This window comes from Colius striatus, chromosome 11, assembly GCF_028858725.1.
Source record: "Colius striatus isolate bColStr4 chromosome 11, bColStr4.1.hap1, whole genome shotgun sequence".
Taxonomy (NCBI): Eukaryota; Metazoa; Chordata; class Aves; order Coliiformes; family Coliidae; genus Colius; species Colius striatus.
In genome coordinates, this window is record NC_084769.1 from 22,114,339 (window position 1) to 22,141,037 (window position 26,699).

At 40.0% G+C, this 26,699-nt stretch overlaps 4 protein-coding genes across 5 annotated transcripts in view; 3 read left to right on the forward strand and 1 right to left on the reverse strand.

Annotated features, from left to right (window-relative positions):
* The first annotated feature begins 594 nt into the window (after positions 1-594).
* LOC133626388 (E3 ubiquitin-protein ligase SMURF2-like) lies at positions 595-2,077 on the forward strand. Its single transcript, XM_062005175.1, is given in 2 exon segments — positions 595-684; positions 749-2,077. Coding segments are annotated over 2 exon segments (1,419 nt in total).
* Positions 2,078-4,483: 2,406 nt separating this feature from the next.
* Positions 4,484-16,469, forward strand: BBS5 (Bardet-Biedl syndrome 5). 2 transcript variants are annotated; one of them, XM_062004420.1, is made up of 12 exons: positions 4,484-4,590; positions 6,210-6,292; positions 7,125-7,190; positions 8,556-8,605; positions 9,292-9,419; positions 10,262-10,397; positions 11,380-11,475; positions 11,941-12,003; positions 12,789-12,923; positions 13,035-13,118; positions 14,755-14,778; positions 14,885-16,469. In XM_062004420.1, exons 1-12 carry the CDS (start codon positions 4,529-4,531, stop codon positions 14,984-14,986), a joined length of 1,029 nt encoding a protein of 342 aa, XP_061860404.1. In that variant the 5' UTR covers positions 4,484-4,528; the 3' UTR covers positions 14,987-16,469. The 2 variants fall into 2 exon arrangements, with proteins under 2 accessions (XP_061860404.1, XP_061860406.1); XM_062004422.1 differs by lacking the exon at positions 4,484-4,590 and adding an exon at positions 4,744-5,102.
* The window catches only part of FASTKD1 (FAST kinase domains 1), a 34,427-nt gene continuing 22,578 nt past the window's right edge, over positions 14,851-26,699 (reverse strand). Inside the window, exon 19 of the transcript XR_009819422.1 lies at positions 14,851-15,107. The gene's annotated coding sequence lies outside the window, so the exon portion shown is untranslated. The remainder of the gene's footprint in view (positions 15,108-26,699) is intronic.
* KLHL41 (kelch like family member 41) lies at positions 17,301-26,616 on the forward strand. The gene is made up of 6 exons (XM_062004810.1): positions 17,301-18,823; positions 21,561-21,718; positions 21,811-21,918; positions 22,723-22,908; positions 24,658-24,804; positions 25,673-26,616. Exons 1-6 carry the CDS (start codon positions 17,714-17,716, stop codon positions 25,782-25,784), a joined length of 1,821 nt encoding a protein of 606 aa, XP_061860794.1. The 5' UTR covers positions 17,301-17,713; the 3' UTR covers positions 25,785-26,616.

A 26,699-nucleotide genomic window follows, 5' to 3' on the forward strand; every position in this document is an offset into this window, starting at 1 on the left:
GGTTATTTGATAATGATTTACCAGATGGGTGTGAGGAGCGGAGGACTGCTTCTGGAAGGATCCAGTATTTAAATCACATTATATGAACAACTCAGTGGGAGCGACCAACACGGCCAGCATCAGAATACTCCAGTCCAGGCAGACCCCTGAGCTGTTTTGTGGACAAGAACACTCCGATTACAGGGACGAACGGTGCAACTTGCGGGCAGACGTCAGATCCCTGGCTGTCAGAGAGGAGAGTCAGGTCGCAGAGGCACAGAAATTACATGAGCAGGACACACTTGCACACTCCTCCTGATTTACCTGAGGGATATGAGCAAAGGACGACTCAGCAGGGTCAGGTCTACTTTCTGCATACTCAGACTGGTGTTAGCACGTGGCATGATCCAAGAGTACCTCGGGATCTTAGCAACATCAATTGTTAAGAGCTTGGTCCACTGCCTCTTGGATGGGAGATCCGAAATACAGCTACAGGCAGCTAGCAAAATGGCTTTGCAAAATCGAATGGCTTTAGACATGCTGTTATTACAAGAACATGGGGTTTGTGGATATTTGGGTAGGAAGATTGAACATTGCTGTCTCCATATTCCAAACATGACACTAGAAGTAGAAAAAGGTATCTCGCAATTAGAAAAGGTTGAAACTGAAACCAAGGAGATTGAAGAAGAGGCTCGGGAAAATTGGGTAGGTGCACTATTTGATTCACTAGGGCTCAACGTTACCGGGTGGATTTCTTCGGTCATCCAAGACTCAAGTGCCTACCGGGGGACCGCCCGCCGGCACCCGCAGCAGGAGACGGGCATGGGCGGATGGGCCTGATTCGGCCGTCACTTTGCCTCTTCGAGCGGTTGGGCCACCCCCGGCAGACCAAAATGAGTTGCAGGTGTTGCAGTATTGGCCTTTTTCTTCATCTGATCTATATAATTGGAAAACTAATCACCCTCCTTTTTCGGAGAATCCTGCTGCTCTTACAGGTTTAGTCGAGTCTCTGATGTACTCCCATCAGCCGACTTGGGACGACTGTCAGCAATTACTAAACACCCTCTTTACCACCGAAGAGAGAGAAAGAATTGTCTCGGAGGCGCAACAAGCTGTTCGTGATCCTGCCGGGCGACCAACGCTGACGGCGGCAGAAGTCGATGAGGCTTTTCCTTTGACACGGCCGCAGTGGGACTATAATACAGCAGCAGTACTGTTTGCAAAAAACTTGGTGAAAAAGGACTTTTTCCGACTTCCTGATCCATTTGCCAAGGTCGTGGTGGATGGATCTGGCCAATGCCATTCTACAGATACTGTGAAGAATACACTTGATCCAAGATGGAATCAGCATTATGACCTATATATTGGGAAGTCGGATTCAATTACAATCAGTGTGTGGAATCACAAGAAAATTCATAAAAAACAGGGAGCTGGTTTTCTGGGTTGTGTGAGACTTCTTTCAGATACAATCAACCGCCTTAAAGACACTGGTTTTCAGAGACTGGATCTGTGCAAGCTTGGTCCAAATGACAATGATACTGTTAGAGGACAGAGAGTAGTAAGCCTTCAGTCCAGAGACCGAATAGGCACAGGAGGACAAGTCGTGGATTGCAGTCGGTTATTTGATAATGATTTACCAGATGGGTGTGAGGAGCGGAGGACTGCTTCTGGAAGGATCCAGTATTTAAATCACATTATACGAACAACTCAGTGGGAGCGACCAACACGGCCAGCATCAGAATACTCCAGTCCAGGCAGACCCCTGAGCTGTTTTGTGGACAAGAACACTCCGATTACAGGGACGAACGGTGCAACTTGCGGGCAGACGTCAGATCCCTGGCTGTCAGAGAGGAGAGTCAGGTCGCAGAGGCACAGAAATTACATGAGCAGGACACACTTGCACACTCCTCCTGATTTACCTGAGGGATATGAGCAAAGGACGACTCAGCAGGGTCAGGTCTACTTTCTGCATACTCAGACTGGTGTTAGCACGTGGCATGATCCAAGAGTACCTCGGGATCTTAGCAACATCAATTGTTAAGAGCTTGGTCCACTGCCTCTTGGATGGGAGATCCGAAATACAGCTACAGGCAGCTAGCAAAATGGCTTTGCAAAATCGAATGGCTTTAGACATGCTGTTATTACAAGAACATGGGGTTTGTGGATATTTGGGTAGGAAGATTGAACATTGCTGTCTCCATATTCCAAACATGACACTAGAAGTAGAAAAAGGTATCTCGCAATTAGAAAAGGTTGAAACTGAAACCAAGGAGATTGAAGAAGAGGCTCGGGAAAATTGGGTAGGTGCACTATTTGATTCACTAGGGCTCAACGTTACCGGGTGGATTTCTTCGGTCATCCAAGACTCAAGTGCCTGCCGGGGGACCGTCCGCCGGCACCCGCAGCAGGAGACGGGCATGGGCGGATGGGCCTGATTCGGCCGTCACTTTGCCTCTTCGAGCGGGTGGGCCACCCCCGGCAGACCAAAATGAGTTGCAGGTGTTGCAGCATTGGCCTTTTTCTTCATCTGATCTATATAATTGGAAAACTAATCATCCTCCTTTTTCGGAGAATCCTGCTGCTCTTACAGGTTTAGTCGAATCTCTGATGTACTCCCATCAGCCGACTTGGGACGACTGTCAGCAATTACTAAACACCCTCTTTACCACCGAAGAGAGAGAAAGAATTGTCTCGGAGGCGCGACAAGCTGTTCGTGATCCTGCCGGGCGACCAACGCTGACGGCGGCAGAAGTCGATGAGGCTTTTCCTTTGACACGGCCGCAGTGGGACTATAATACAGCAGCAGTACTGTTTGCAAAAAACTTGGTGAAAAAGGACTTTTTCCGACTTCCTGATCCATTTGCCAAGGTCGTGGTGGATGGATCTGGCCAATGCCATTCTACAGATACTGTGAAGAATACACTTGATCCAAGATGGAATCAGCATTATGACCTATATATTGGGAAGTCGGATTCAATTACAATCAGTGTGTGGAATCACAAGAAAATTCATAAAAAACAGGGAGCTGGTTTTCTGGGTTGTGTGAGACTTCTTTCAGATACAATCAACCGCCTTAAAGACACTGGTTTTCAGAGACTGGATCTGTGCAAGCTTGGTCCAAATGACAATGATACTGTTAGAGGACAGAGAGTAGTAAGCCTTAAGTCCAGAGACCGAATAGGCACAGGAGGACAAGTCGTGGATTGCAGTCGGTTATTTGATAATGATTTACCAGATGGGTGTGAGGAGCGGAGGACTGCTTCTGGAAGGATCCAGTATTTAAATCACATTATCTCCTGCGTGAGGTATGAGGCGGCCCGGAGCTCCGAAATAAAGCCACCTCGTGCGTTTGCAGCAAGCTGGTCTCTCATCTTCCTTGGGGTGATCGCCGTCCGGTACTCAGAGCGAAAGTTCCGAATAGGGAAGCTTTCAGTTCCTAATAAAACATTTCTGGTTTTACTGCCAGGACACAGAATGGGTAATGGTACCTTTACAGAACTAAAACGTCACAGCTAAAATACACTTACTGTGTAATGTGCTCCTGATGATGTAATTGGATTTCTGCTACAGCTCTTAACAAGACTGAACATCTCAGATCAGGCACTCCTGCATACAAAACCAAATGATCATTTTTTGTTGGATTTGTTGCTCCTATTTTTTCCCAAACAAATGGTAATTTAAGCATATGAACAAAAATGGAACTTGGCCTGAAGCCAAACACCCGCTGCCTTTCTAATTGCAGGAGTCCCTCCTGGGCCCGCAGCAGAGTCCCGCCTGGCTGTGGCAGCACTGCCGCTCTTCCTGCCAGTGGACCCACAGCCCTCAGGATGATTTTTCAGTTTGTCAAATTTCTATTGATTTCCTGGAGGGTGGCAACAGGCCCAAGGAAAGGCCTGTCAAAGAACAAGTTTCTTCCTGAGATTGATACTCTAATTTAGAGTACTTTTTAATTTGAAAGCTGTAGGATACTTCAGTTAAAATTTGGCTACTATCTTAATGTTATTCCAAGTTTAAAATATTATGACACATCCTGTCTAGCTTAAATAAACAAGAAAGACAAAACAGCCAAGCCAAAACCTATAGGACTTTAAGCTGTGAGTGAGGGTTTGTGAAACCTGTGAGGTTTTGGTTTGACCGGCTCTCCAAGGGTTTGGTTTAACGATCATCCACGACAAGGCCAGACGTGAGGAAAAGCTGCAACTATTACATGTTCCAGCACCTCGGAGCTCTCAGGTCTCCTTCATAAAATGTAGGGAACAGGCAGACCGTTGGCGCTGCCGAGGCTGTGGGCTCCGGACTGGCCACAGGACGCGGCGCCCAGAGCTGCTCACGGCGCCCAGAGCTGCTCGCGCAGCCGGTCGCAGCCGCTACCTCAAGCCCAGGCTCAGGGGGGGCGGGGCGGGGCTCTGGCGGGCGCGACCGCGGGCGGCCCCTCCGCGTGCAGCGCCGCAGCCAATCTCGCTGGCTGCGGGAGCGCGAAACGCCACCCCCGTTGCCAGGGCGGCGCGCGGACTCGCCGGGACGGAGCGGCGCGCCGCGGTCCGCAGCCATGAGCGTGGTGCTGGACGTGCTGTGGGAGGACAGAGACGTCCGCTTCGACATCTCCCCGCAGTGAGTGCCGCAGCCCTGCCCGGCCCTGCCGAACAGCTGGGCTCTCGGCACCGTCCGGCCCCTGTCCGGAGGCGGAGCGCCGGTTCTCAGCGCGCTGAGCGCAGCCGCCATTCGCGGCGCAGTGCGTGCTGGGAGCTTTCCCAGCGCTGGCGGAGGCCGCGTTTCGCTGGCGGGGCGGGAGGTGGCGCGTGGGGCCGCTCAGGCTCCGGCGCGGGGAGCGGGGCCCGTCACCGGCTCCAGGCTACAAAAGAAGAGAAAGAAATGAAAGGTTACTGGAGGAGCCGAGGAAGGGGGTTCTCGTCCCAGCCGCCTGTAGCGTTGCCTGGCTCCGAGGAGTGAAAACAGACTTAGAAGTGTGTGTCTGGGAACGGCGCCAGTCGCTGGTCACACGGGCTCGGTGTCTGAGCTCACGGGAACGGGCTCTGCAGCCTCGGAGCGGCCGGCGCTGGACGGCTCTCTCGTACCGAGTGGTGGAGGCAGCGTTTCCTCGCCCGAGTGGGCAGCGACCTCTGGTCAGCCGTATCTGACCATAAAACCTGTGTTCTGGTTTCCGTGACAAAACCCTGCATAACTTTTGTAGTACAGAGCTATACATTAGCAGCTGATGGGTGATTACTTGGGGCGTGGAGGCTTACCGTGTACTACTGTGCTGCTTTTCCCTCCTCCTCGGTTGGCCTTACTGAGAGAACACACCCTTTGTCACTCAGCCTGCAGTAATTTTAGAAACGTGAAATTGTATCTTGGATGTTTAATCAGTTCTGTCTCATTTTCCCTGTAGAATTGTCATTGTAGAGAGAGCCTGCTTCCATATCTTCTTTAATGCTGATGTTACTGTTCTTGCTACGTCCTGTCAAATATCTTTTGTGCTGTTCTTGTCATGTATTGTTGAGTCCATACCTAGCATCTCAGTCCTCATCTCCAATACTATTTCTTGGAATTCCGTTTCTTAGAACTCTTCCCCCCCCCCCCCCCCCCCATGCCAATACACTGAAGAGTTTTGGCAACTTTACATGGTACAATTAAAATACAGCAAAGTTTCACACTGTATCTGCTTTGTAGCTAAGCAATTAGACCAGTAAAATAAACCAAAATACAAAAAAAACCACCATAAACAAACAAACAAACCCAAACCATGCTTCATGTGAGAAATTTTGTAGAGCAGTTAACACTCGATACTTCCTTTGCTGGCATCTATTCTTTCCTGAGCCTAGCTCCACTCCTAAAAGTACAGCAAGAGACAACAAACTCTATCTATTAAGAATTATGTCAATGCAACTTTTTTGCATATCCATTTTCACACATTTTCACATACTTTCTCCCTTTTTTTGAGGTATAGTTTGCTCAGTCACACTTGATACATAATTATTTATGTACTATTTTAATTTAATAATAGAGGTATTAATATTTTTCACATGCCAGATGTAGTGATAACAATTTCAGATGTGTAATGTTGATTTGTGTTTATGTGTACATGTGGGGATTTTTCACTGAATGATGGCAGTAAGCAAAAAAAAAAAGGAGAAAGGAAAACAAAGTTGGGAAATATATCGGCCTTCTTTTGGAAGGTAAATCTATTCTGTTCTTCAGATAATTTTGTTCTTATGTCTGTTTTCTTTTAGACAAATGAAAATGAGACCTGGAGAGGTCCTTATAGACTGCTTAGAGTCAGTTGAAGATACCAAAGGAAACAATGGAGACAGAGGTAAATGCATAGTCAGGGAAATTGTGCACTTTTAACATTTAACCTGTGTAGGTTCATGAAAACCCTGTCTGATTTCCACTGAACTCTGTGTCAATGGTCTGTTGCAGAAAATAGATCCTGCCTGTCTCCCTTTGGATTATTTTCTTGATGGAGGCTCTCTTGTTTGAAGTTATAGTAAGGTGATAATCTTGTCTTGGAATCTGTTTAGACTTGAAAGCCTTCTAAGAATAATCCATTTATAATCATTGTGATCTTTTGCTGTAATCCTGTTTGATGGTTAATTTTTTCTAACCCGGTTTAAACTGAATCAGTAAGGTTTATATATATATCATTTGGAAGGGCATGAAGCTGCGAGCATGCTCAGATGAGCCTGGGGTTGGATGTGCTGCTGTACAGGGTACAGAATCAAATAAGTTTGCATGTGACATAAAGGGGTGAGGTCATTCATGAAGACAGCTGCGATAGTTAACTCACAGCCTTCCCCTTCTCCTCCTCAGAACAGTTCTGCACTGATTGTGTCTCAGCATTTTTACCATAGGCAGTGGGATGTGAATTCAGTAACTTTTCTTGGTTTGGTATGGAGGAGTCCTGGTATATGCACCATTTGTTCCTTACTGGATTTTTCTTTCCTAGCATTCCAAAAAGAAAAAAAAAAGGGGGAGGGAGGTAGTGATTTTTCTGCTGGGATCTCCTGTGCTTTTCTTCTTTTTCCTATTAAGAGGAAGGAACATTCTGGTATTTCAAAACTAGAGGTAAATATGTACCACAGCATGATACATTTAATTAAGTGGAAGTTATTCAGATTAAGAATATCTACACTCTTTATTTCCAGGTAGACTGCTTGTGACAAATTTGCGGATTATTTGGCGCTCATTGTCATTGCCCAGAGTCAATCTCTGTAAGTATCATCTCCTGTTAAACAACTCCAAAGTTTGTGTTTCCTTTGTGGTGGAATGCTATTCTTTCAGGATAGTATAGATTACAGGACAGAATAGTAAAGTATAGTTCTGTTCCAGTGTAAAATCTGAAATAAACTGTTGCTAATTAATATATCTGTAATATAGGAACTATTATAATCATTCTTAGCAAAATATTAATATTCAATGTTAACTTAACAGAAGTTGAAGAGTACTTCAGAGATATTTTTCATTTGGCCTAAGTGGAATTCATTTGTTTTTCTAGAAAAAACAAAAGTTTCTTCACACCTTGCCTTACTTGTACCTCTTGTTACCCCCTGTTTATTCACGTTCCATGTCATCCTACAGTTTTTATTCCCAACAAGTGCGTGCCTTTGCAAATTTACTATTGTAAGCTCTCAATGAGCTTTGAATTTGAACTGTATGAGTAGCTAGCAGGTCTACTAATTTAATTTAATTTGCTGAAATGGGCAGGATGCACTTACTTTGTTCCCAAATTATTTCCAGTGCTAAATTCACACTAGCCAGTCAGAATTGAAAGTCTGTATTCTGTTCATAATGTATATAAACTTTTGTCCTCTGCCTGCTTGTTCTGCATTTGCATCCATGCATGCACATACAAATGTATTTGCACATGCTGCCACTTTATGTGTATTTGTAATTTTTTTGTTTTGTTTTTAAAATTTGTTTAAGTTTTAGAATAGACCTTTTTAGAGGAGATCACGATGAAACTTATGAAGCAATTCAGTCTTCTAAAAACTCAAGGAAATCTGTCCTGTGGCTTTCAAGATCGTAGAATCATCATGCATTATTTCTGAGATTAAGGGAACATATAAACAAAATAATAATTATTGGATGCTATTTTTGACCATTACTGTTTCTTTGGATTTTAGAAGATTTCTTATGAGCAACCCAGGATGTAGTCTTTTTCTACTATTTTCATAAGTATTAATCCTGTAAAGACTGAATATTCTGTTAGATATAACTGCTTAGATATTAGGAGAAAAACGTTCACAGTGATGGCAGTCAAACAGTGGAACAGGCTTCCAGAGTGGTTGTAGAATCTCCTTCTTTGGAAATACTCAAAAGTCAATTGGGCAGTGCCCTGAGCAGCCAGATGGGAGTTGGTCCTGCTTTCAGAAGAGCAGCGGACCAGAAAACCTGCCAAAGTCCTGTACATTAGTCTTTGATTTTGTGGTAAGGGCCCAGACCATTAACCACGATGTGTAATTCTCACAAATGGCATCTAGAGCTGTGCTACAAAATTCAATATTGTGCTTTGCAGTTTTGACTGTTATCTTTTCTTGTTCTCAAACCTGTTTTTCTTTTTCTCCCACAACTTCTAGCTGTTGGTTACAACTGCATTATAAATATAACTACAAGAACTGCCAACTCAGTAAGTTTCAAAAAATACTTTTCAAATAATGAAAGAAGCTGTAATTAATTATTTGTACTTATTGCACTATATGAACAATAATCTGAAAGGTTACTTGCAAGTACTGTAATAGAATAGTAATGGAAATTTAGTTTTAAAAGTTGAGAGACTCACATTTCTATAGGAGTGTATTTCTAGTCGGTCTCCTAAGGCACTAAAACTCATGCAATCAACACTGTTTAGCAACTCTTTTCCCCTCTAGGTCAGTCAAGCACATGTTGGCTCATTGTGTCTAAATTTAACAAATGTCTAGAGAGGCACTTATTTTATGCAAGAAAGTTCTCAAATATATAGCCTGAATTACATGTAACTGAGAAGCCATGTATTTGGCTTCCAGCAGAGAACTAACAGGGAGATTATGTAGGTTCTATGGGCAGCCACATGGTAAAAAAGCCAAAAATACTGTTTCAGTAATGATATTGCAAACATATAGCAAGCAGGCTTCATTGGTGCGATTCTTGATGGAACTCTAAGTTTGTCTGAAAAAAATTAGTTGAAAACAGCAGTAGATCAGTGTTAGAATCAGGATTATACCTTCAGATATACTATATAGAATAAGAGTTTAGAAAATTAGTATGTCAAGATTATTGCCTGTACAGTCAAGCTACTATATTGTCAAAATGTTAAATTTAATTTTTTCCTTACAGAAATTACGAGGGCAGACAGAAGCTCTGTATATATTGACTAAATGTAACAATACACGGTTTGAGTTCATATTTACCAATGTCGTTCCCGGGAGTCCCAGACTCTTCACTTCGGTTATTGCTGTGCACAGGTAGCATACTTCCATGCTGTGTTCATTTACAAAATAAAATTAATCAAATATGTGGGGTTACTGCTGCTGGTGGACCAAGTATATAACTGCCCATGTTTAACATTCAGGAAACTTTCCCAACAGAGGAGAAGGGAGGAAAGGGAGAGAATGATCACAAATTCTAGTAGATAACTCTGCATAATGAAAATTAGTGTGTATTAAATGCCAGTGGTTGATCACCTTTTGTGTATAAACCATCTGAACAAATAAAAATACTAATAGCTAATTTCAGTGCACATTTTCTGCCTACAGTTTCTGTCTGTAATCTTTTCCCATAATTTTGAACTATGTAATGAAAATGAAGAGTTAAATCCTGATGAAAACTCTAATTGACTACAAAGCAGTGGGTATTTCCCATCTAAAGATAAGTTGTCTGAATGAATATGTGCATAATACTGTACCGTAGGTTTCTATGTAAGAGCTGAGGAATACTGACATACATATATTGGATGTCTGTGACTTAACTGCCATTGAAAAATAAAGGATTCTTGATGTCTGTACTATGTGTAACGTGGAACACAGAAGAGGCTGGGCCATGATTACCTTAAGGAAAAGAAAGAAATAGTATACATGGGAACAACACAGGAGATCAAAACATATGTCAAAGAAAACCTGTTAAATTTAAAGATAACTTCATTAAGGAGCACTGAAATTTAACAGTTTACTTTGATGAAGTTTCAATAGTACTCTCATTTCTGTGCAACATGGTCATAAGGAAACTTTACAGCATTAAATATTGGTTTTAAACAGTAAAGATAATAGAAAGCACTGAAATGGTAATGTGTATTTTTAATTTTTTGCAGAGCTTATGAAACTTCAAAAATGTATCGTGATCTGAAACTCAGAAGTGCACTGATTCAAAACAAGCAACTGAGATTATTACCGCAAGAACAAATATATGATAAAATCAATGGAGTTTGGAATTTATCCAGTGACCAGGTATAGTGAAATATGAGACTACACTGACTACAGCAAAGTTAAAACATCTTTCATCAAGCAGTTGTACCACTATAGTTTTGTAACCTCCAAGGAATTACCCTTAACTCAGTTAATCAGCTGATGCATGTGGAGAAGCTGATACCATAGATTTGCTACCTAATACAACAAACTCTCTTTCTGGCAGCCTGAAGTCTACATGACTTGCTAATGTGTAAGGAACTAGATACACAGTTCCTGTTTATGAGTCTAAAGCTCTGTATCATCCTGAAAGACAATCATGTTGTTTCCAAAGTGTTCTGATGGATATTTGTATGTGTATGTGCAGCTTTGACTAAATTGTAAGGCTATACTGTGTTTTGATTACTGGAAAATGAAAACCTTGGAATAGGAATCTATAAACAGGGAAAAAGAAAGACTTTAAGGAAAAATGAGAATTTTTCTTTTATCATTTTACATGAAATGAGTTGCAAGTATCTCCCAGAGACATGAAACAAAATGGGAGATATTATTTCTGTCTGTGCAATTTTAGTCCAGAATGGAAACAGGATCCATCCTGACAAGCTAAAGAGTTCTTTCCTCTACGTTCCCTTGGCACACATCTCCACAATTGCCTAAGTTTAACCCACATGCCATTATACTGACATGATATGCCAATTCCAGATCTGTACAGTTAAGAACACTCTCAGATGCTTCATGTACTCCCATGAGGTTTGTTGTGCTGTAATATGATCCCATTTTGCTGCAGTATTAAGTACTCCTAGATATTTTCACCAGTTGGGTGCTGTATCCTTTAAAGACTGGATCTGGTTTCCTTGCAATCAACAGAAGCATTTTAACAGTTTTTGGTGGGAAAGAATCAGACTTTATGAATTAAAGATGAAGCTGTGTCCTGCTTGTGCTTAAATGCATAGAGGTGATCATCGTGTTTGGAAAAAAGACTCTGCACTTTCAAAGTGGTTCTAACATACCTTTTCTTTAATAGGGAAATTTGGGAACATTTTTTATTACTAATGTGAGAATAGTTTGGCATGCAAATATGAATGACAGCTTTAATGTCAGCATACCATATCTACAAATTGTAAGTACCTTAAAATAACCATTTTCAAATCAAATGACACAACTTTTAAGTCTTCAGTTAAAATCCCCAGCTCACCAAAGTTATTTCATGTCCCACAGTCAGGGAGGAATTTATTCTTACCAGCATCAACTCCAGGGCAGATTTTGTTTTTTCCTGTCCAGATTAATTGGGTGCTTTCATGAGCAGCTACCAATGTTGAAAATGGCTTGTATTTCTAATTTTCAAACTACTTACAGTGGTGCTTTATAACACCTCCTACTCTGTAATTAATGATCTGTGAACCTGATATTTAGAAACCAGCTGTTGCTATTGTTAGTACTTCTGATAAAAACACTTCCCCTGAGGTTCAGAGGTAATGGTAAATGGGAGGGCATGTTGGTAGCCAGGTATCCGAAACCAGTGATTAGTACAGTGTAAAAAACCAAAAGAATGTCTAACAAACAATTTTTACCTCTTTACCGTTAGCGTTCAGTAAAAGTAAGAGACTCAAAGTTTGGCTTGGCGCTTGTGATAGAGAGCTCTCAGCAGGTAAGAAGCTTTCATAGCCTTTATACAGTTTTATCTATAGTAGCTCTCTAATGCTGAAATGTTACAAGGCTACTTTTAAGGTACTTATAGTGTTCCTTCTGTGTGACCTTTTGAACACAGCTTTTAAAATGTCCTCTTTGCTTAAAATGGCTGTACATTAAGGTCAATGTGGCTGTTGTGAGTTATGGTTCTTGTAAGTGAAGCAACAGTAGGCCAGCATAACTAGTTAAAATTAAGTTAAATAGCTGTTAAAAACAGTGCCTTCTGAAAGATTATCTTTGAGATCTAATTACTTCTATACTTATGACAGCTATTTAAAATCTTTTTCACTTTTGTATCTTTTGCTGCATGAGACAAAGTTCTTTTTCTTCAATTTGATCTTAATCAGAAATGTTTTTTATGGTGATCTATTTACTGCATCTGAAAGCTTCTTTAATAACAACATCAAGGTCTAACAGACTAAACATTTGCTGAGAAGCTACGAAGAAATCAGTAGTATCACTTCTGAATTTCGCCCATGTTTTTCTGTCTAAGTTTGTTCCCCACTTATATAATGGGCTAGCAGTTAAAAAGCTTGTTTACCTTATAGAGAAACGTTGCCATTGTTCTTATTTCATTCATGGTTTAAGTGGTGGAATGAAAATAGAACAGCGAAATACATGTAATGTTTTCTCAGCAAACTAGAATTTTCCATCATTAAACTGCAAATCCCTATCAAAGGGAAAAAGCCATTTAAATAATAAGCAACACTAAAAAATACATCTTCTTTTTCCCCTGTTCTATAGAGTGGAGGATATGTACTTGGTTTTAAAATTGACCCCGTGGAGAAACTACAGGAGTCAGTGAAAGAAATTAGTTCACTTCACAAAGTTTATTCAGTTAACCCTATATTTGGAGTGGATTATGAAATGGAAGAAAAGGTACTCCACTCGTTTCTTTATATTATATAGAATATTGTGTTAACAGCAGTAATAAAAATATATTAAACATTTTAGACGTGGATTTACTTACTTCAGTGTTTTAATTTGCAGCCTCAACCTCTTGAAGACCTAACCGTGGAGCAGGTTCAAGATGATGTGGAAATAGAATCTGATGAACACACAGATGCTTTTGTGGTAAGCTACTCTACAGAAAAGTAAAAAAATAAAATAATTCTTGCTTGGTTATTCAAATGTAAGCAAATATACAGCTGTAATCCTCTGCTAAAGCTGCAACTGAACTGTCTGTATTTCAAACACATCTACACACCTTTTATTAAAAATTCCGATTACTACAGGAGTTTATTCTGTGTATGGATTTTTAACTTAAGAACAAATTACTATTCAAAATAAACAGTAGTAGAAATTTAAAGAAACAGTTTCATATAGCTTATAAGCATATTCAGATCAGGAATAGCCTGGAAACCAGCAGTATATCATCAAATATGTTCTATTAAAATAAGTGTTCTTACTTACTTGCTCAACATTCATCTAAGATTTAAAATTGAAAGATTTCTAGAAAGGCAGCAATAATTCTGAGTCACTCCTGCCAACCTTTGCGCTCCTGACAATTCCAATTTACAACACGGTATTAGTATACGTTTCCCAGTATTTCAGGAACATTTACTTTTAAGTACATTAGGTTGCTTGATGACCTTCTTTCTAGGAATTTCCAGTTTTTACTGTGCAACCCAAGACTCCTGAGTGCATGACTGACTGCACAGGTAGACTGCACGTGTTTTCAAGTGCTAGCCTTGACACATGGCAATTGATGTGTTTTCTTAATTCAGTAAATTAGCAGTGCTAGCACCAATTTTATTTCCACCTTCCTTTCTTCTGTTGTCATTTACTGAGGCAGATGATCTCATGTCTATTCCTTTTCATCCATTTTTCTCACGTTTTGACTTTTTTTCTTTTCATTTTTGCATATTTTTATTCAGTCTTGAATACAGTTGAAGACTTACCTTTTCCTTAAAGGAACATTCTGATTGCTCTATTGGTGCCTTTGTCACCTCTGTTGAACTACCCATGCCTTGCGTATTGTAAAACAAAAAGAGGAAGCAGTAAATGATTAGAAAGTGGTTGCTGTATGAGTTATAGATCATCCAGGGCCCAAGGAGTGTCTCATTTCATAGAATCATAGAATAGTGGGGTTTGGAAGGGACCTTTAGAGATCATCCAATTTCCCGAATAGTTTGAACCTTATTTTCCACATACACACAGAACGGAAAAGATTGTATCTCTTTCCAAGGCCTATCTGAGAATAGGAAAATTTGATTGATTGTTCAGTTACTCAGTGTTCATTTCTTAGATTGAGTTTGATAAGAACTTTGGTATTACTTACACGTTTCAAGTTAGTTTTTGAAATTTAACAATAAATGCTGCTTGCATGAGGCAGAAAATGCTAGGATGCCTTCAGTCTGCCTTCATCTTAACGTTTTATTCCCTATAAAGTATTTGTCAGTATAACAATATAATACAAAAATTTTACTGATTAAAAAACTTTGTTTATTATGATGGAAAATTCAAAGATTTGTATTTAATGAAAAATAACAAAATTGCCAGCTCCTGTTAGAACCCTCTTGATAAATTATTTCAATATAGAAAAACCTCTGATCTTGTTTACAAAACAAAATAAAAAAACATACAGTCTGGTTTGTTGGAGAAAACTTACCCAATAGCGTTTTGACCACAGAGAATTATTAGCAGATTTGGTTTTAGACTTTTCTTCAAAGTTGAGTTCCTTTGTTTTTTAACTTTCTTTCTTTTTCAGGCTTACTTTGCTGATGAAAACAAGGTAAGAACATCTTTTTTTCACACTTAGCAAATTCATGTTGTTAAAATGGGATAATAAAAAGTACTTTCTGCTTTGTTTTCTCTCATATCTAATGCATTCCAAAAAGCAACATGACCGGGAGCCCGTGTTTTCAGAAGAACTGGGACTTGCAATAGAGAAGCTGAAGGACAGATTCACGCTCCAGGGACTCTGGGAAGTGATGACCTGATTTAGATGGGCATGTGTTTGTTTCCAAAGCAAGGAAGGTACCATCAGTTGTTACTGGGCTTGTGAGATCTGTAGAAGATAATTTAGAAATAGCAGCATAGCAGAGAAGGAACATGCCAAAGCTGAAGAACAGGCAAATACGGGATGATATGCCATAAAGGAAAGCTTATTCAACACCCTCCTATGTGTAAAAGCTCTGTATTCTTTACATTGTTTCTGTCAGTAGTGGGGCGACAACCAGTATCTCACACAGAGGAGAAGGGGGGCGTGTCAAGGCCTGGCCCTGTATCCCACAGGGCCCTCCTCTCTGGCTGTCAGGCTATAGGGACCTGGAAGTCCCTCCTCCACTACATGCATGGCAGCTGCCATTTTATTTCAGACACCATTATGTAAAACGTCACACCCTGCATTTTCATACTGCTCTGTGGTTGGCTGACTACAGAGTTTGACACACTCTTACCCCAGGTGTTTTCAGGCATGTGATTGGCAGGAGCAGCCACCCATCCTGCTACCACCAAAATGTTGGAGCAGGAAGCCCTGTCCACTAACAACACAGGGTTGTGGTGGTGTTTTAGCTGCCATTTTACGGCAGGTACAGCCAGTTTGTTAACAACTTTGTGACCCACGTGTTTCCATACTGCCCTGTGACTGGCTGCCAGGACCAGCCACTACCTGCCATTTTACCTACAAGTATGTCAGGAAAGGAAACCCCCCTCTTCCTACTTACACAGAGACGACCATTTGTGATAGGGCACTGCGTGGCATGTAGTTTGATGCTCAGATTAAAGTATTTGTGTCCTTGTACATAGTGATGTAATTTCCTATAATGATTACATTGAAATAAAACGTCCAGAACTTGCTTAATGTTGTGCAACATAAAAATACCCTCGTACGGAGAACACTTGGGATCTAGGCTTATCAGCTGTGTCATTGCAGCGGTGCTGCATTACCGATAACTATGACAAAACCCAGTGCTGTTTCAGCTATTAGTTTTCACGTCTCACAATTTTGTTAAGTGTTCAGAATATATCATTCCAGGTACTTAAATGTAATCCAGGTATCCTCATACAGTTTTTCCTCTTTTTTTCTACTTTTTTGTCCTTTTAATTTGTGTTTAGAGCACTTTTTTTAAGGAACAGTCTAGAAAAAAGTGCACGCACAAGTAGCTCTGAGTCATTAGACCTTTACCATGTTATGTGTCAGAGAGAAATGAGTCATTTATCGTTTAAAGGAAGATGCAGCTGTTGTGTTTTCTAGTGAGAGAAGACCTCAGCACTGTTTTCTGTAAGTGGAAAAAAGTCAAGTGAGCTCTCCTCTCAGCTGTTGTTTTAGCAGCCGACTGCCATAGTAAAGTGTCTGCAGTGTGAATATAATTGTGGTGTTTGTAGAAAATCTTTCAAGGTTATGTATTTTAGTGAAATACCACCTATACTGAAAAGCAATTACGATTGCAATAAATGTTGATAATATTATACCTCATTGTAGATCTTGCATTCAAATACTTGTGCTTTGATCCTATTTCCATTACATTGAAATAATAAAGAATAAAGAATGTTTTTTACCCACATGGTAAAATAAAAAGCATTCTTTATATGGGCAAAAGACAGACCTTTGTCAAGGTACATTAAACAACTTAAAATTTCAGATTTGTTTTGGATCTGTATTATGACCTTAAATAACAATCTAAATGTTTTCGGTCTAAATTGTGAGACCTTCAACATAAGCATGTTTTCTAAATCACATTAAATTTTCAAACTACTTCTCTGGTTTGAGGCTTTTTTTAGTCTAAGTTCTTATTTTTTTCATTTGTTTTTAAAATTACATGTCCATTAAATGATAATATGATGGATTTATGTGTTTTTCATTCTTTGTGCAACCTTTCCTACATACTATTTTTGGTTTAGTTTAACAGCAGTTAACACCATTTCCAGTACAGTCAAATTTAGAAGGCTTGATAATGTCTCTACAGATTCACTGAAATGAAGAATGATGTTTATTAAGCGAGGGGTTGGGACTTCTTCATTTTAAATTATTTTTGAAAGCAGATTTTTGCCTGAGCAGTGTATGTTTTCTGCCTAAACAGTAGGGGTTTGTTTACAAATACAACCACATGGATATTAAGATGAAGCTCAAAATTAATTTCAAAGTCTTATTATCGGTATCTGAAGAAATTGCTGTAAAAGGAGTATGTAAAAAAACAATCTTAGAGCACGGATACTTGGTGTAAAGTTCAGGAGTTTTTTAATATCTTTGTGACTGCAGTAATGAGATGTATTAAGCCACTCTGAAAAAGTGAACAGTAGTTGCAGCTGACTTGATTAATAATATTTCTATTTCAGAATATTTGGTAACATGTATATTTACAATCTTGCTCATAGCTGTTTCACTGAGGGTCAGATTCTGCTGTCCTCCTGTCAGATAATTTCATACACCGCACGTAATCTCATTGATTCAACATGGGGAATGATGGCTAAACCTGACTTTAGTGACTAAAAGTAACAGTTGCTTCTTTCAGTCTTTGACAGCTGCGAGAGCAACTCTTTTTTTCCAAACTGTCCATCCTAAATTCCAACCTGTAAGAGTATGTACCTATATTTAGCTAGCGAGATTAAGTTGCGGAGGCTTCAGGCAGGGCAAAGCACATTGGTCTGCCTTTTTTACAGACGGACCTTTGGGCAGACAACAGCTAAAGCTTTCTGCTCCCTCCCCTTTCCCAAGTATCTGCGAAATGGATTCCCAAAGGGAACTCACTGAAGAGCTCAGACTTTACCAATCCACTCTTCTTCAGGATGGCCTCAAGGAACTCCTCGAAGAACAAAAGTTTATAGATTGCTCTCTGAAAGCCGGTGACAGAAGCTTGCCTTGCCACAGATTGATTCTGTCGGCATGCAGCCCTTATTTTCGTGAGTATTTCTTATCTGAGCAAAATGAAGAGAAAAAGAAGGAGGTAGTCCTAGACAATGTTGACCCCAACATCCTGGATATGATTGTTAAATACCTTTATTCAGCAAGTATTGATCTTAACGATTCTAACGTGCAAGATATTTTTGCTCTGGCCAGTCGCTTTCAGATCCCTTCTGTATTCACCGTGTGCGTCTCCTACCTACAGAAGAGGCTTGCTATTGGGAACTGTCTGGCCATCCTCCGATTAGGTGTTCTGCTTGATTGCCCAAGACTTGCATTTTCTGCCCGGGATTTTGTTTCAGATCATTTTGTGCAGATCTGCAAGGAAGAGGACTTCATGCAGCTCGCCCCGCATGAACTTGTCTCAATTATTTCACCTGACAGCTTGAACGTAGAGAAGGAAGAACTGGTATTTGAAGCAGTAATGAGATGGGTCCGAACAGACAAGGAAAACAGAGTAAAGAGCCTGGGGGAAATTTTTGACTGCATACGTTTTCGTCTTATGCCAGAAAAATATTTCAAAGAACATGTTGAGAAGGATGATATAATAAAAAGCAACTCAGACCTTCAGAAAAAAGTAAAGATTATTAAGGATGCTTTTTCTGGAAAACTGCCTGACTCCAGCAAAAGTAAAGAAAAGTCAACCAAAGGGGAGGTAAATGGTGATGTAGGAGATGAAGATTTACTGCCTGGCTACCTAAATGACCTTCCCAGACACGGCATGTTTGTCAAAGACCTAATTCTTCTGGTTAATGACACTGCTGCAGTAGCTTATGATCCTCTAGAAAATGAATGCTACCTAGCAGCCCTGGCAGAACAGATTCCCAGAAATCATTCCAGTATAGTCACCAAACAAAATCAGGTCTACATTGTTGGAGGACTGTATGTGGAAGAGGAGAACAAAGATCAGCCTTTCCAGTCCTACTTCTTCCAGGTATAAGCTTTTTTTGGTGCAATAGTAGGTGCTTATGAGTTGCTGAAAAGTATTTTGAGTCTATGCAAGTGGGTTGTCTAGTCTCTCTGTACAGCTGATGGAGAGATCTCTAGAGAGCTATTTCTGTCTCAGAGAGAGAAATGAAACCAAGGGACTTATATCTTCCCTTTCAAGATTAAGCCCCTGGTGTGATCTTAGAAAAGATTAAAAGGATTAGTATATTACACCTAGGCACTGGCTTTCATTGTTTAAGGCCCAGATTTTTCATGGTACAGATGCCTAAATTTAAGCCTAATAATATTTTTGTAAAGTACCTTTTGTGAAATTTTTGTGAACTTCCATGAAAGTTGAGTGCTTAGCTGCTTCAGATCTGATGTCTTTTTTTTTTTTGCACCTGAAATTTTACTGCTGCCATGAAAATGTGTGTATTTTAAATGTCAGTTTTGTAACTAAAATTCCAGAAGTCCCTTTGCCACATCTACATTTGAAAACCCAAGGGCATTCTAAAACAAGTAATTTGAAGGAGAGACAATTGTTTTCTTGTCCAAGTGTCAGTAGGCTAAAGAGCATATTTCCACCAAGAGCGTAATTTTCTGTCTTTGTAAATCTGTATAAATGTACGTCCAACTAATACAAACTGGAACTTCCACAACATAATTCATAAAAATTAGCAAAAACACAAGTTGGCATGCTTACAGCATAAACTAATTCTGTTGTGTTGTTAGCTACCTGGCTACATACTTTGGGGGATATTTAAACTATTATGATGAATTATGCAATATGGCCTTGTCCTGTCTTTAGGCATGTTGGACTAAAACAGTGAAAGCAAGTGTTATTTCAATATGAAATAGAGCAAAGTGATGAGCAGTGGTAAAACTGTAAAGCCTTCAGCTATTCAAAAATACAAATATTAAGTGTTTATAGGAGTATGATTCATTGTGATTTCACACACACAATGAAAGAGTTATTTTCAGGCATTTGTTTAGTCTGTGAGAGGGAAGTCTAAGTTTGCTAGAAAGGGATTAGCATAGTCTCATTTTCTTATGTAGGTGTAAAACCACTATTCACTGAAGTGCAAAACTTGTTACAGAAATATTGTTCTAATAGAAATACTGTGTTGATGTCATAAAGTATACAATCCAGAACTGAATAGCTTAAGTCTCAGGCTACTAAGAAGGGTCTCTCAAAAACTAAACCTGAAGATTCATATTAAAAATCAAAGTTTTCAGAATCCTACTTTGTATGTCTACATCCATGTCCTGAAATCCTGCTGTGTCGCTCATGGTCTTTAATCTTGCTTGCTGCTGCTACTGCCTTTAGTTAAAGTACTCATCTGCGTTACCCATGTAGCTGTTGTTCTCTCCAAAATGTTAATGTGGTGCCAAACTGATTTTCACTTGCTGATCTCCCTTTTTTCACCAGTGAAGCACCTGTTACTATTTTATTTGGTAGCTAGCAACCCAGGAGAAAACAATGCTGCCACTGGCTCAAAAATGTGTGGCTAGTTTGTGCCCTATCATCAGTAGACATGTCATCTTCAACACTTGACTCACTAAGCATGCTGCAGTCCATGATGCATACATCTTTTGCTCATTATGCCACCAAGATCCAGCTACTGGGGTAACCCATGTTCATGAACTAAATTGTACTCTTGCAATAAAACTTCCTGTCCAATAGGGGTGATCTCTGAAATCTGAGAGATGTTTTTTAACATGGAGACCTTGGCTGTGGAACACACTTCTGGAAAAAAGATCTCACTGAGCTAAACCCAGATCTGATTACTTTGACAGAACTTTCTCTTGCTTTTTGTCAAATGGCTTTGCATTCATGCAAAGTCACATTTTACCTTCTCTTCCTATTCACCACAAAGCAAATTTATATGCAATAGAAGAGGGGAAAATATCTTTTTGAATGTTAGAGAGCATTCAGGTTCAATTGTAAGTTTCTAGATCAAAACACAAATTAAGCACCACACTTCTATGAAAATACTGGTTCCTTTTGATTGGTTGTTCTGTCTGCCTTTTGCTGCCTCGTTAGGTTTTTCAGCATGCTGGATGTAAACTGAGACAGCCATAGGGGTACTTCAGTAGGGATGATGTCAGTGTCGTTGACAGCGGACATGCACTGCATGCCGTTTTTTACTTTGGAGTGAAGTCTGTATTTATTGTGCCTTCAGAGATCTTGGGAGCTTTTGAGAGTATTTGTAATAAAACACCACCTCTTGCTTTAGGGATTGCAGAGGAAACATCTGTGCCATTTGCCGTGTAATATTTCTTGGTCACTGAGAGGAACGGTGTGAGGATGTGAGGCATCTCTCCCTACAGCAATGACCACAGCTGGCTAAATGGGCAGGTGCAGAATTGCAGGAGTGTCTGCCCCCTTCAGGCAGAGAGAAGAACTACTTGTTCTTCCTAGCCTGTCATAGGGAACTCGTAACTACTTGCTCTTCCCAGCCTGTGATAGGGAGCCCAGAGAATGAGAGACCTTTAAACAAGGAAGAAAAGTTTAATAGAGAGCCAAAGAAACAGGATGAGAGTGAGCAGATGTAAAGAGCTGTCGGCATTGACTCTGCTAGGTCATGAAGTATGAGTGGGTAGAAGCCATCATTCATTGGAAAGGTAGGTGAGCTGTTGAGAGGCACTTGAGTGCAAGTAGATCAGTTTTTTGGAACAATGTTTGTTGTGTGGATTTTTACTGTTTCCCTTTCCTAACACTTCCTGTTCTGCTGCACTTTCAGCTGGACAGCATCGCTGGCGAGTGGGTTGCCCTTCCTCCGCTGCCGTCAGCCAGGTGTCTCTTCGGGCTGGGCGAGTCAGACAACAAGATCTATGTAATTGCAGGCAAGGACCTTCGCACTGAGGAGTCTCTAGATTCAGTATTGTGCTACGATCCTGTGTATGTTTGAAATTTCATTATGCCCACTGGGGACTTGTAAATAGCCCATCATTAGTTAAAAGAGCCTAACAGATATATTCTCCTTGTTCCAGAGCAATGAAATGGGGTGAGATCAAAAAACTACCCATCAAAGTCTATGGCCATGCTACTCTCTCAAACAATGGACTGATATATTGCCTTGGTGGAAAAACTGATGATAAGTGAGTCTCTTTTTGTGACAACTGATAGCATGATTCGATGAGTCCTTTATATATCCTCACACTCAGAAATCAGGGTTTTTCTTTTTTACATCTCTGGATTAAGGTTTCTAACAATTCAGCGAAGGAGTATGGTATGTGGGGTATCTTCTGCATGATAGGGTAAAATTGCATATCATCTCAACTAGTTATTTTAAGGACCATACTTATTTCCAAGGCACATTTTACTTGCATTGTAGCCAATTAGTACTATGTAGCTGTAAGGACTCTTATGGAAAGTATTATTTCCTCCAGATGGAAAAATAGTAATTCCTCTACAGAATTATCATCTCAGTTTTTCTCATTTTCTGACCTGCTGCCACGCTGGTGTAATGTTAGGAAAATCAAAGTTTGAACTCACACTGAGCACGTGGTGGTAATTTTTCAGTGCTTTTACAGGGGACATTTGAGATACAAGCTTGTCAAATGAGCCAAACTAGAAGCATGATCTTTCTTTTATAGGCTTTGTCATATATGCCTCCACAAACCCATCTGAATAGAAAACACTGGCAAAAGATGTTGTCTTTCTCCTGTAAGGTACAGTGAAATTCCTGCCTGGTCTAAGCAGCATTAACACTTGATTTAGTTCTATGGATGCAAATAGTGCATTGTAGACATAAAAAGATACCTAGATAGACAGAAAAAGGATCTCATGGAGTGGAAAGATGTGTTGTACATAAACCCACACAGTCTATGTCAATTAGATCTCACTTGGAACAAGCCAAAAGTTCATTAGAAATGATCACAGGTTTCCTTTTTCCTCCCTAGGAAATGCACTAACAGACTATTTGTATACAATCCCAAGAAAGGAGACTGGAAAGACCTGGCTCCAATGAAAGTGGCTCGCTCAATGTTTGGAATGGCTGTCCATAAGGGCAAGATTGTCATTGCAGGTGGTGTCACTGAAGAAGGCCTTACTGCATCTGTTGAAGCTTTTGATCTGACCACCAATAAGTGAGCACAATATTCAAGCTATTTTCAAGCAAGTGTTTTATCATCTAGGGCTGTTAGGAGCCGTGGGATAAGGGTCACAAGGCATTTGGGTGCCCATACACCCACTGAGATGCTTGGTCTACATTCACATCTTTAGCAACAGCACCAGCTTAAGTGATCCTATTAAAGAGATCAGATCTTAGGCCCTTTTCCCCTATGTTTTCTGTGGTAGCAGAGCTACACTACACACACGATCAAAGTGCTCCTGTAGTGAAAATAACCCACCCTCTAATATTTTCTTAAAGTCTGATCAATTTCCCAGTTTAGTTGACCACACAGCCATGTAAACAGGTGTGTTGGCATCATGGAGGAGAAGTGGGAGAGATGGGCCGCGCAATCCAGTGGGAACAGCACTGGCACTAAACATGAAATCCCAGCAAGAGGAATTGGGCACCTGAATGGCATTAGCTGAATGTCCTTTGGGTACATGGCCTTGTGATGTCTTGCTGTTCACCTGCCTTGCCACAGCAAATACCCTTTACCACTGCTTAGTGACAGGCAGACAATTCTGCCAATTTCTGTCATATTGAAACTCCAGGAAGACTTCCAAAGTTAAGTGCATGCTCTGAAATACCATTAAGCAAAACTAATGATAATAGAGTGAGTCACATCTGGAATTATCTCCAGACACTTTCCAATGTTGTTCCTCACAGCCAGATCTTTTGCAATCCACTCAAATATTTATGATTTTCCAGTTTATACCCCCGGCATCTGTGTCTTTCTACTCTTAATTTTTCTTTTTGTTACTTTTCTTACTTTTCCTCCCTCTCATCTTACTTACAAACTTTAGGTTAAAATAGTAGCAGTAAAGCTTTATTATGATAGCTTAGACTTGTGAGTGGTCCTGGATGCACCTTTATTTTATTAATAAGCACTTATATTGTATATAAACACATTTGCATGTGCTGTCTTCACTGACAGGTGGTACTTCAGCCATCAGCCTCACATTAAAAGCTTTTAACTTAAATGTAGGCTATCCCAAAGAGGTTTGCTTACAAAACTTCACAATACAAAATGTGAATTATGCAAGAAATAATCCTATGAGGGAACTTTGGGCTTTACACTATGCAGAAAGCAAAAGACAGTAAAGTAAAATGACTGTTACATTCTTCCATGTTCAGAAACGTGTGACTTGTGGTCTGAAAAATCTGCATGTTCTTGTCTTGATTTACTGTTTTCTTACAGTCAAGTCACACAAGTGAGAGAGATAAATGAGCCTGTTAGCTTTGATGGTGAAATTACCCAGAAGTGGGATATCAGTGTGGGTTATGTTCATTGGTGTGAAGTGGCAGAAAATTTGAAATTATACTAATGAGCTCCAATGACTTTTTTAATACTCAAATTATGTCTATGCCACTTGAATATGCATTTTGGAAACGATAGGGAAAAAAAAATCAGAGTAGCAGGGGAACCAATACATCTGTATAAAATATATTACTGAGGATGGGATCAGGTGAGCTGTAAGAAGTGGTGTCTGGGAAGAGGTGTCATCCCAGTGTAATGCTGTCACTTGAGACTCAGAGAAAGTCCCTGTGGGGATGGAGACACTGAAATTCACTGTTGATAAATCTCAGAATGCTTGCCTTTAGTGAACCGTTCAGTCACAGTCCTTAGTACCTGAATGTCAGCCAGGGGTGTGTATTCTAGCACATCCAGTTTAGAATATTTCTCTTGGGTGCATTTAACTTTTTTTTTTTTTTTCATCTTTAGGTGGGAGATTATGCCAGAATTTCCTCAGGAGAGAAGTTCCATCAGTTTAGTCACCTTAAGTGGAGCTTTGTATGCTATTGGAGGCTTTGCAATGATTCAGCTTGAATCTAAGGAATTTGCACCCAGTGAAGTCACTGACATATGGAAGTAAGTTTAATTATAATTATGCTTTCCTGGTGGTAACCCATATCTAAATTTTACATTCGTAATCACTGAGGAGTAAAATTAGTATTCTGTTTAACTCTGGAAATGAACCATAGCACAGGTTGTAAAGTGCTTGTTTGACAGACAGACATGTTTGTCAGGAAGTGACAAACATGAGACTTGGATCCAATGATTACTTCCACCTACTAGTAATTTGAACAGTCTGAATCATGATCTTCCACTTCTTTTACTCTTTAAAAGAGTAAGTTGCCATATCTCTTTGCATATTTAGCCTTGCAAGTGTACCATAAACGATTTTCTGTTTCCTGACATTCTTATGCAGAAAAGCCTGTATACACAGGAGCTTGTACATATTCTTGTATTAATAGTCTAATGAGTAAATGGTTCCAAGAGAAGCAAAAATCCCTATTGGGGGTTTTTTTAACATCAAAATCATAGTAGCAGTGATTAAATCTCACATCTCTGCTGAGACTCTTCAGTTGCTAAGGTAAATTCAGGAGCTTTAATTATCAGGATAGGAAGGATTCCCAGAAAAAACATCTTTATATGTCAGAATCAGAAGGAATTCAGAAAGGATATTTAAGACAAGGAGGAAGCTTTTATGGGAGTAATTCGAGTGTGGCACAGGCCAGCGACAAGCATTTGGGGCCAGGAAAGACAACTCACATGCACAAGAACATCTTTTTCATCTGTTCTAGAGGACAAAGGCAGCCTTTTGTAGCATTCTTCAGCATATGGTTGCTCCAAGCTTTTGCAGCATGTGGGCTGTCCTCCTTTTTATGTATATGGGATGAAGCAGCCAACTGAAATTTTAAGAAGCTCTGTTCTGACCTGATTTTGTTAAATGCAGGTATGACGATGAAAAGAAGGAATGGATTGGCATCCTGAAAGAGATCCGATATGCTACTGGAGCCTCCTGCCTGGCTACACGTTTAAACCTCTTCAAGTTATCAAAACTGTAAACAAAATGCTGGGAAATGTGATATGGTGAGGGAGTTTCAATAGGCTCTTCTGGTTTTGTTGCATGAAAATGTCCCCCAAATTGTACAGAGTTTTGTAGCAGCATACTAGTTATACAATTAACTGTTAAACAGTTCATCTGTCTGTCCAAGTCTTAAGATACTTACTAGCTAACCAACAATGACTGATGTTTTTAACAATGTCTAAAATCCTGAAGAATTCGAATTGATGTGGATTAGAATAAATGAAGATTTCAGAGAGCTCTCCATTTCTCACTCTATGAAATTCCCAGTGAAACTAGTTAGACCTCCTTAGACAATCCAAGACACTGGCAGCTTATCCTCCAAACAATGACCATGAATTAATTGTTAAGTTGAACACAACTAGTAGGTAGCTAATTTTGCTCTAACTGGCTGTTTTTACAGCCAGATTTCCCCCTTCAGCAATCAATGTACGTCCCACATTCTTCAGCCGTACCTTGAAAATATTTTCATTAGAGCCTTCTAAAACTAATACAGCCTGGAACTGAAGTGCATATTGAAAACAAAAGTGGCCTAATACTATGTGGCCTAAGAAATGCCAATCTCAGGCCAAAGCTGGCTACTAGTAAGTAGCTAGAGTTGAGGAAAGAGAGGGAAGTTCACAAGGTTAATCTACTATGTTTAGACTTCAGCTAACAAGGATTTTCCACTTTTTTATGGTTTTATATTTATTTCCAAAGCAAATGTTTCATGGAAGTTTTTCTCAGAGACCTGAGGCCATTAACAAGCATTTGTGAAAAAGTTGTAGCTCATTAGCAAATACCTGCAGCAGAGAGGAATTTGTCATCTAATAGAGTTGATGCATTTTGATGTTGAAACTTTTAACAATTAAACTTTGTTTCTAAAACTACAGAAGTATCACTTGATGGTGTCTCT

What these genes read in the sequence shown, in the direction of transcription:
- KLHL41 (XM_062004810.1), top strand. Translation starts at nt 17,714, where the DNA reads ATGGATTCCCAAAGGGAACTCACTGAAGAGCTCAGACTTTACCAATCC. An exon ending in GTATTGTGCTACGATCCTGT is followed by an intron (nt 21,719 to 21,810) that starts GTATGTTTGAAA and finishes TCCTTGTTCCAG; the next exon opens with AGCAATGAAATGGGGTGAGA. An exon ending in GAAGTCACTGACATATGGAA is followed by an intron (nt 24,805 to 25,672) that starts GTAAGTTTAATT and finishes TGTTAAATGCAG; the next exon opens with GTATGACGATGAAAAGAAGG.
- BBS5 (XM_062004420.1), top strand. Translation starts at nt 4,529, where the DNA reads ATGAGCGTGGTGCTGGACGTGCTGTGGGAGGACAGAGACGTCCGCTTC. An exon ending in AACACACAGATGCTTTTGTG is followed by an intron (nt 13,119 to 14,754) that starts GTAAGCTACTCT and finishes TTTCTTTTTCAG; the next exon opens with GCTTACTTTGCTGATGAAAA. An exon ending in ACTTTGCTGATGAAAACAAG is followed by an intron (nt 14,779 to 14,884) that starts GTAAGAACATCT and finishes CATTCCAAAAAG; the next exon opens with CAACATGACCGGGAGCCCGT.